This window comes from Diospyros lotus, chromosome 13, assembly GCF_014633365.1.
Source record: "Diospyros lotus cultivar Yz01 chromosome 13, ASM1463336v1, whole genome shotgun sequence".
Taxonomy (NCBI): Eukaryota; Viridiplantae; Streptophyta; class Magnoliopsida; order Ericales; family Ebenaceae; genus Diospyros; species Diospyros lotus.
Window position 1 is genome coordinate 31,582,682 of NC_068350.1, and position 10,347 is coordinate 31,593,028.

The 10,347-nt window shown below is 34.3% G+C and overlaps 1 protein-coding gene across 1 annotated transcript; it reads left to right on the forward strand.

The window, feature by feature from the left end:
- Positions 1 to 1,508: 1,508 nt before the first annotated feature.
- On the forward strand, positions 1,509 to 9,623 carry LOC127789282 (NADH dehydrogenase [ubiquinone] 1 alpha subcomplex subunit 1). The gene is made up of 2 exons (XM_052318150.1): positions 1,509 to 1,676; positions 1,847 to 9,623. The coding sequence occupies exons 1-2, from the start codon at positions 1,566 to 1,568 to the stop codon at positions 1,934 to 1,936; spliced, it is 201 nt and encodes a 66-aa protein (XP_052174110.1). The 5' UTR covers positions 1,509 to 1,565; the 3' UTR covers positions 1,937 to 9,623.
- Positions 9,624 to 10,347: the final 724 nt, after the last annotated feature.

Sequence of the window (10,347 nt, forward strand, 5' to 3'; positions counted from 1 at the left end):
ACAACATTTTCATAAAAAGTGTTTTGTTTTAAATTAAAACACCTATCCTTTTCATTGAAAAATCAATGGAAATAGAGCTTTCCATTGGTCAAAGACATTATTTTTCAAAGTATAGCAGTTATGACAAAAATATCAAGAATAATAATATCTATGAAAATTTAGTTTAGAAATGTGCATAAATTAGGGTTACCCAAACAACCTGAGAAATCCAACCCATAGTGTGGGCTTGGTTTGATTTTTTATTTTAATTTGGTTTGGGCTAATTCGGAGTTTTTTTTTTTTTTAAAAAAATATGATTTTGGATTGGTTGAGACTAACAAAAATTTTAACCAACCTCACTTGTACTTCTAATATCTAAACATTTTAGACATTAAAAATGTATTTAAAATTAATTGAAATTAGATCCAAAAGGGATTTTGTGAAACAAAAAACGATTTGAATACGTCAAAATAATGTATCTAAGCCATTTTCATGCTTCAAAGATCAATGGTAGGTATCTATTTCGTTTTGTTGAAGAAAAATATTGTTTGTTTATTCTAAGAGGTGTTCAAATTTTGGTTTGGACTAAAAAATCAAACTAAATCAAATTGAAAAACCTAGTCCAGTCCAAGACTAAAGAAGTTCAGTCTAGTCTTTAGTTCCAAAAATTTAAAAAATCAATCTTTAGTTTGATATAGTCCTCGTTTTGGATTGAAAATCGAATAAATTATTATTTATATACTTGTGTAACATTTCTCAATAATACATTAATATGTATTGCTATATGTAATATTATACGTGTATAAATATACATATTATATACACATACAGATTTAATAAGATTTGATCGATTTGGTCCAATCTAGTCCTACCTATGCATGTTCTAAATTTTTTTCTAATTCGATCTAGACTAGAGATAGTCTGCACTTGTATAATACTCTTACTTATTTTCTTAATTTCTTTTATTTTTTTCATTTGCCCACTTATTTTTATTTTTATCTTCTTTGATCCAAAGTCTCACAAATTTCTTTGATGAGACTAGTTTAGATCAAAATATTCATATATGGTCAAACTAGTCACCTCGTGCATTAATTGTCACCTACTTAACAAAGGACATTATAGTCATTTGCCCAACACTAAAATTATCTATTTTGTATTTATTTTAATAGACCACTGGTATATTTGTCATTTCAACTTATTTTCACCATTTCACTAAAAAAAAAAAAAAAAGGGTACCCATTACAATTTTCAAAACGTTAGATGTGTCTTTGCAATTAACAAAAGTATAAGGGCTGGTCTATAAATTTCTTTAAAATTAAAGTTAAAAGTGTAAAATTGACACATATAAGGTGAAATTGGAGTTTTTTTTTTTATAATTAACTATTTAGTTTATACATATTTATATATAATAATAAATTTTACATTAATATGTTCAATGAAAAAGAAAATATAATTTGTCAAACACACCATTATTATCCTTTCTTTCTTTTTCTTTTTCCGAATGTGAGCCGAGCGCAGTTAAAACAAACAGGGGAGCGTTATTGGACTGCACTAACAGAGACACCAGGAGAGAGAGAGAGAGAGAGATGGCGAGTTGGCGATGGTTGGAAGCGGCCCTTCCATTAGGGATAATCGCCGGGATGCTGTGTGTCATGGGAAATGCTCAGTATTTCATTCATAAATTCGCTCACGGCCGGGTAATCAATCCCTAACCCTATCTCCATTATCATCCTCGGTTACTTCAGTCCCCTTGCCCGCTTAGATCCAACTTCCAAACTGTCTATTTTTCCTTTCTTGTGTGTGTGTTTTCTAGTCGAATTAGTCGATTTGGTTGTTTTTATCTGTTTTTGTTTTGGGGTAATCGCAGCCAAAGCACATCGGCAACGATGAGTGGGACGTCGCCATGGAGAGGCGGGACAAGAAGGTCGTCGAAATGTTGGCATCTTCCTCAAATTAGACCCAATCCCCCCATTTTGGTATCTATTTTCCGCCTCTATTTTTGTGAATACTTCTTCGGATCAAATTTAGGGCTTTTATTGATATCGTCCGAGTCTCAACATATACGAATCGATCTTGTGATGGTAGGACGGTGATAAGAAATGTCTAGCTTCTTTATGCACCCAATAATGAAAAAAAAGGGGGAAAAGTTTCAATATGTTTCTTTTAGTCTTACTCTCTTGCTGGGCCATTTCACTGGTTATAGTTTTTGGGTTGGAGTCCAAGGGTTAGATAGAACGGAAGGGGACTTCCTTTATGAAAATCTTGCGTTGAGTGTCTAGTGATTCCCTTCGGGATAGGGCGAGTCCTAGGATTGATCCCTGAAATTTTACCTGGATGTATAGTCACTGGCCAACTGGCATCCTCTTTGCTTGAACTTTTCCCCAAATCTTTAGTTCTTTTATTATTATGGACTCTGGATGTTTTCACTTCTACAGATTATGCTTTTAACATCTAGGTCACATTACCTGGCATAGGAGAATTTGTACTGAAGACAGTGCATCTCAGATTGATGTCTTATTTTGTGCACTAGTGCAATTATTAACTGATATGCTAACTCCTCCTCCTCATTATTATCTCGATAAAGTACATTGATTCTAGCTTTCTTTAAGTCTATCGTCCATGTTATACTTAAGAGTTTTCACTGAGTTTTCTTTGGTCTTTCCTTATCTTTTTTGCTACAATTTTCTTTTTCATTTCATCCGCTCTCCTTGTAACTGCATCTATTGATTTTTTTTTTCTCACATAATAATAGTTGTGCTACTCTAAGATGATTATTTGATAATATCATTTTTAATAATGTCTTGTCTTGTACGATTGCATATCTATTATATCATTTTTATCTCAGCTACATTCATATTTTCCTGGAAATTGGTGCCTTACTGCCTAATATTTCAAGCCATATTACAAAGTTGGCTTTATAGCTGTCTAATACAATTTTAAAGTTGCATAAAATATGTACCCAATAAAATAAGTTGCATAAAATGCTACAAGTGTTTTTTGATTTAATCATCCTACCTTGATTTTGTGAGGAACATCCTCTTTAATCTCTCTTTCCTTCTGAACAATTGATCTGAGATATTTAAATTGATTTATTTTAGGAATTAAAAAATGGCATCCCTAGTGTATGAGGATCCTTGTTTTGCAAGGGTTGGGAGAGTGTCGTCTCTATAGACAACTTTATCCTTATTTTGTATAGAAGTTGTTTAATATAATTAATTATACAATAACAACAATTACATGGCTGAATCCTACTAAGTGGGTTAGCTACATGAATTCTAGTTTTGTAACCATCTCTATCCATGATCATATTCTTCTGTAAAGTTGTTAAGGCCTTTATCATGTCTAAAGAAATACTAACAACTGGAAAAAAATAATGTTAGAATATATTTTTCTTTCAAATAGCAATGAATACACAATATGAAAAGACACATGTTCCAACACAAAAGATGTATAAGTAACGGAACAAGTCAAATTTACAAAACTATGCTCAAATAATTCAAATAGAAAGAATCAGCTATTTGTCCTAAAGTTCGACTCAAATTGATACATCTTTTTGGGGAGTTATAAATATATATACACATATGTGCCTGATCCAAAAGGATGATTCATTCTAAAAAACAAAAAAACCACCAAACTGCTTGTTCATTCATCATGATAGTAGATGGTGTAGAGAATTCAAGAGGAAAGTTGCCAATCTGATTGCCCTCTTGCTTTAGCAAAGTTGTTGGCACAATGCCTCCTTACAACTGTTCCTTTGTTATCATGTAATTAATTATCATTTTAATAAAACATAATAAATAACTATAATATATTATGATATTTCTAAGTTTTAATAGTACATAATGTAATATAGAAAATGATATTCTTATAGATTTTTTGTACCAAAAGTGTCACCAGAATGATATGACTGACATTTTTGCACTTATTATTCAATTTACTGGAATATTTTTCCTCCAATGCTTATTTGAATCTTTTATACAAAAATTTTGTTTGTATAGCATTACCTATATAATATATGATAAATGATAACTAATATGTAATACTAACAATAATGAGTATGGTAATAATGATTTATTAATAAAATATGTAAATAAGTGACAGTGGGCCAGGTCTCTTCGCTCTCTTGAAAAAATCCAGAGAGGTGTTTATATAAGATAGAGAAGCCTGTTGCCATTCTCAAACATGGTGAGGTGATTGACAAGGAAATGACAGATAATGGAGGACTGATTGGGGGAGAGAATGGTTGCCTCGGCTGGTCCATGAGCAATCCTGTGCCAATAGCCAACTCTCACAGTTGACCTTGTTCTTCTTCCTTCTCTATTTGTCCAAATTGAGAATTTTCTTTTGAGAGTTTTCCACTGTTAAATTCTGTCACGACCCAAAAATTCGGACAATAAGCTTGCACTATTTATCTACTTAGGAAAAACATTAAATATCCAATATATATGCTTAACAACTAAGCAAACCTTCATGTAAATATGTGTGTATATATATATTAATATGAATTTACCTAAGTGGTTGTGGGGGGTTTTATTACTTGATATAAGTTTGTATATTTATATACATAAAGGATCTTAACAAGTTGTTGTCTGCATGTGCTTGTAAAAGCAATGACACAAGTTGCTAGAGGATTTTAACTTTGCATGCTCCATTATATATATTATAAATATTTATTATAGTTAATTTTATTTTCATCTTATGAGAATACAAACTTAGGTGCATAAGTGTGTATATATATTTGGATATTTATTATTATTTTTTCCTTTCCATGAAGGAACACATTAAATAATTTTGCATGTAAATGTTTGGATTTGATTTCCAAATTTAGATAAATAACCAAATAAACAGAAATATTAATAAAATAAATAATAAATAGTGCAAGCTTATTGTCCAAATGTTTGGGTTGTGACAAAATTCTCTCTGCTCTCTACTTATTCTTCCCCAATTCTCTTTCCCCTTGCTGTCACGGCCAGGATCAGCTAGTTATTTTATTTTTTTGCAGATTATGTTATTTTGCAGGAGTTAGTTATTGTTTTTATTTTCAGATTATTGTTGGTTATGGAGTGACATAGGAGTAGTTATTTGTAGTGGGGGAGTGGTAACTGCTTTGCAAAATCAGTTGGATAGATTTATATATAAAGCTATATCCCCGTTGCCAAGGGAAATGAATGATCAGAAAGTAAAAGTTCTTCCTTTTCTCTACAATTCTCCCATACTTTCTCTTGGTTTCTCCATGTTTCTCCTCCATTTCTCTCTGTCTCACCCTCATTCTGTGTGTTTCTCCCTCATTTCTATCTCTATTTCTCATACCCTTTCAATTATATCTTAGAAGTAAATATGGTTAGGATCGGGTTCCTGACAAATTGGTATCAAAGCCACTGGTTCTTGGCTGTGATCTAGGAGATTCTGATCAGACTTTGAAGGCGAGCAGAACAAGGCAGTTTTTGGAAGCAGTTTCAGAGGCAATTACCTCTTATTGGAAGCAGTTACTTTTTGCTGTTCAGAGTGAAGTTAGAAGAATTGACTGCAGAAATGGCAGAAGGGACCTGTACAAAGTAGATGGAGGCGAGGTTGGATGCCATGGAGTTGGGTTTGTGGCAGACTCAAGAGGATATGGGTTGTTGCTGGGAAGAGAATACTGCCACCAGAGATGCTGTGCAGTCATTGGAAAAAGAAGTTGCTAACATTGGCCAGAGGTTGGATGGACTTCTGAGATGTTTTCTAAAATGCCTCGGCCACCCTGCTGGAGGACTTTCCTCCAAGAACCATTTCAGAGCCGATCTTGACAAGAGCAGGCATCCCTCCTCATGCTTCTATGTTGCAGGAAGTTGAGGAACGACCTGAACTAGATCAGGCAGTCCAGGTAAGGGGATTTTATCAAAATCACCAACACACACCTATACCTAGGCTGGAAGTCCCTAGGTTTGAAGGTCTTAAACCAAGGTGATGGGTTAGGAGGTGTGAAAGATTATTCCAATACTACAATGTGGCTGAAAGTCAGAAAATAAACCTGGCAACAGCCTATTTCAATGACATGGCTGATGCATGGTTTCAAGGTTGGAACAAAGTGAGGGTTGAGACCAATTGGACAGAATTTGTGGAAGATTTTCGTGTTAGGTTTGACGAGAAATCAGTGACGGATATAATTGAGGAGTTTAATAAGTTGAAGCAGGAAGGATCGTTGATAGAATACCAAGTCTGTTTTGAAGAATTGAGGTCTTTAATGATGAATGCACATCCTGCCTTGACTGAGCATTATTTTGTTTCTAGCTTTGTCAGTGGATTAAATGATGAATTGAGGCCAATTGTTAAGATGATGCAGCCTGCAACTGTTCAGCAGGCTGCTGAGAAGGCAAGATTACAAGAAATGGCTTTGGAAGCAATTTTCAAAAAACACCAGATCCTAGCGGAAATTCATACTTGACAGGTCAGCAGTTGGAAGGAAATTCAGGGACTGTAACATCAGGACTGAATCCTAGGGTTAATACTTCAATCAATTCTCTTTCTATGGATCAGGGGAGACAGTTAGGGTTGTGCTACAGGTGTGGTGAAAAATTCAGTCCAAGACACCAGTGCAAAAGACAATTACTGTATATGGAAGGATTGGATGAAGGGGTAGTAGAAGAAGGGAAAGATGTTGCAGGGATTGGATGAAGTGAGGCCAGATGCTAAGATTTCTTGGGGACAAGAAATCTTCTAAGGGGGAGGGAATGTCATGACCAGGATCAGCTAGTTATTTTATTTTTTTTCAGGTTATGTTATTTTGCAAAAGGAGTTAGTTATTATTTTTATTTTCAGATTATTGTCGGTTATGGAGTGATTTAGGAGCAGTTATTGTAGTGGAGTGGTAACTGTTTTGTAAAATCTGTTGGATGGCTTTATATATAAAGCTATATCCCCATTGCCGAGGGAAACAAATGATCAGAAACTCAAAGTTCTTCCTTTTCTCTACATTTCTCCCTTACTTTCTCTCGGTTTCTCCCTGTTTTCCCTTCATTTCTCTCCATCTCTCCCTCATTCTGTTTGTTTCTCCCTCATTTCTATCTCTATTTCGCCTACTTTTTCAATTATATCTTAGAAGTAAACCTAGTCAGGATCTTTAGAATTTCATTTTTCCTCCTGCATTTCATATTGGTCCCTTCAAAACAAAAAGGTTTCAGTCATTTTGACCAAAAAGACACAAGATTTAGTTCCTTGTATTGTGGCCAATTTATAGGGGGAGGCAATTGCTATCATCCATAAATGGTATGGCAGGATTGTTTTCTCTAGACATCAAAATACAAAATCATTAGGTTTGTACATTCTTCTCCATTTTGGCTTCCAGCATGTAGAAGGGCCTATTTTGCTTCGTTAAACATGTGGCTGTAGATAGCCTAAGCTGATTAAAGTCCTGGAGAATAGTGGCTCAAATACTTGAAATAGGGGCATGTCCCTTGATTTATTCCTTGATCACAAATGTAGCTACTTCTTTGAGACAAATACTGCCTTACCTTACTCATTATTTTTATGACAAGGGAGAGTCCTTGTGAACAGCCTTTGTTGATGGACCAACTGGTTGTACCAGGTGGATAGGTCTGCTGAGGGGGGAGAGTTCTTGTTGTAAGGAGGTACACCTTGTGACATTCCCACATCCTTGACAAGCTGCTCTTTCCTTGCGGGTTCTTGCACATCCATAGGTATTTTCGCTGGAAAACCTGTAGTTAATGAGGTAGACCATGTTTTGTGCTTACACTCAAATCTTGACAAGGTGCCCTTGACAGAAGCAAGAGATTTGTCAATGTTCCTTTGACTTTCTCTAATAAGGTAAAACTTAAAAAATTCCAACCTTGAGAAGAAATTAGTGTGGAATTTCTAATCCACATCCTCCAAACAAGATAAGAAACTTGGAGCCAAGTTAGCATATTGTGTATGCTACCTTGAGGAGGCCTAGAAAATTGTGAAGTTGAAGGCTTTGATCAACATTGTAAGGTGAGAGTGTTCTGAAAAATCAAATGATGTGTTACTTGGGATTATCCCCTTTTCCATCAAACCTATTAATTTAGGATCACTTGATGTTTGAGGCAGGGCAGCTTGGCTATATTTTCCTTTCAAGGTGAGGAAATTGAAGATCTAGTAAACTGATTTAGAGCAATCTTGAGCTAGGATTGCTTGGCTATATTTTCAAGTTGAGGGAATTGAAGATCTAGTAAACTGATTTAGAGCAATCTTGAGCTAGGATTGCTTGAATTTGCTCTTGCATTTGAGATGTGGTAACATGGCACTCCATTAAGATCACATTGGAGTAGAGGAGAACCACTAGGGCCACTCCAACTGTTGGAACTGGGGAATAAGGAAAAAATGGTGTCAGGGCCCATTAGCAAAGAGAAGGCTTCACCCAAAGGGAAGGTGTCAATCTCTAAACCATCTTTTGTTGGAGAGGGTTGTTATAATTATTTGTCAGGATAGATGTTTTGCAATTGGTTATTGGAATTGGTGTCCTTTTTAGTCTTGTAGAGTGAGGTTATCACTTCCATAATCTTTTGCTGCATCTGCTGCGTGCTTGTGATTTTGTGAGAGGACGAATTGGTTTGGCTTCAATTTCGATGGCAGCTAGAACAAGGTAGTTTTGATCTTCCTTGGTGGTGAACTCTTAGGCCATGTTTGTTTGGGGACAGAAGAGCACAGGATTAGACCAGCAATCTCATGGGTCCCTTCCCCCATGTTTATATGGAGCAAATTTGAGATCACATTACCCCAAGGGGTGGGTTTAGTAATCACTCTTATGGGATTGAGTCCAGATGATCCTTTTGCTCTCCCTTCAATTATTTTAGCATATGCAAATAGATATTGTAGATATATTATAATAACTAAATTTGATAAAAATATATCTATTTATCATCTAATTTATCACTACATTCATATTCTTTCATGCAGTGATCTTTTATTTATAATTGATCTAACATGTTATACTATAAAATAAACTTTAAAGTGCAGAAATGAAATTAATCATACAATTTTAGAAATATATTATTCGTTTTATAATACAGATAGTTCTATAACTACATTAGTATTTTAAAATAAATATATTAATCTGTTTTATATGATATTACTTGTCACCTAGGATGTAATTTTAATATTCAATTATTCCATCTATTATTTCTTATCGCGTGTTAATAAATGAAGTATTTCTCGAGACTTCTTCAATGGGACGTGTAATTTCATCAGTTTTGCATTGGGGATGTCAGGGGGGGGGTTATTGTGTCTGGTACCAACCATCTGTTTCATTGATCCCATGGAAAAGGAGGAGAGCCTAGAATGAATGGGATGTTGTTCATGATCCTTTGCCTTTCTAATATATATAATGTGTAATATTAAAATGTGGACATATGTTATTTTGTTTACTTATTGGGTGGTGGGGTGACGCAGGAAGCCTCTGCCAATGGAGTCTTGAGGAATAACAATAAATAGAGAGCTGGCTGTGCTGTGGCTCACTTCATGATGTGTGGTTCTTCTGGGCTTGGCCAAGACCAAGACCAAGACCAAGCAAGATACACCTTATCTTTTCTTTTACCGTGTGAGTTTTGCACAATCTTTTGACCAACTCTTTTCAACAAGTTTCCTTTGTGGACTTTCACTTTGACATAGACTTTCTGATTGGCTGGCTAGTTGGTTTGGTTGCTGGGTGTGGCATATATTCATTCTTTGATTATATGAATGATATCACCAAAATATCCAGAACTTATGCCATAAAAAATCTCAGTCTAAAAACATTTTGTTGTGTAAAACATACTCTGCAGTAAGGAGTAGGCAAATGTGCCGTCCTTGCCTGTGATAGAATTCACTTAATCAATTAACTGGATTGGCTGTTATTTCATTTTTCTCGAATTTATGGTTAAAAAAATATCATGAATTATGAAAAAAATATTAGATATATTTACAATATTACATTATGAACCGTCTTTTTTTTTTTTTTTTCTATGTATGAATCGTACAGAAAATTTTGAAAGAGTTCAATGGGTTTCAGAAACCTTATTAGAGTTTAGTATATATATTTTGCGTTTTAAATATTTAATAATGATTTATAAAATTTAATATTTAATTAAATCAATCCACTTAGTTTTTGAACTAAATACATTTTTGGAGTAATAATATCCCAATTGCATACATAATAATGGGTGACAACAGATTAAACCTTTTGTTCTTGCAATTTAGTGTCAAACCTTCACATCACAGCCAAGAAACTTATAATGCCAAGAAGAAAATTTCAAAATAACAATGTTGTGGCAATATCTCATATGATATTGATTTATATAATGCCACGTTAACATGGTTTGGTGGTTTGGTTAACGTGATGATATAATATTATAATAATTGCATTGAGTATTCTCT

Coding starts and splice junctions, on each gene's coding strand:
- LOC127789282 (XM_052318150.1), top strand. CDS start 1,566: ATGGCGAGTTGGCGATGGTTGGAAGCGGCCCTTCCATTAGGGATAATC. Junction 1,677..1,846: donor ATAAATTCGCTCACGGCCGG/GTAATCAATCCC, acceptor GGGTAATCGCAG/CCAAAGCACATCGGCAACGA.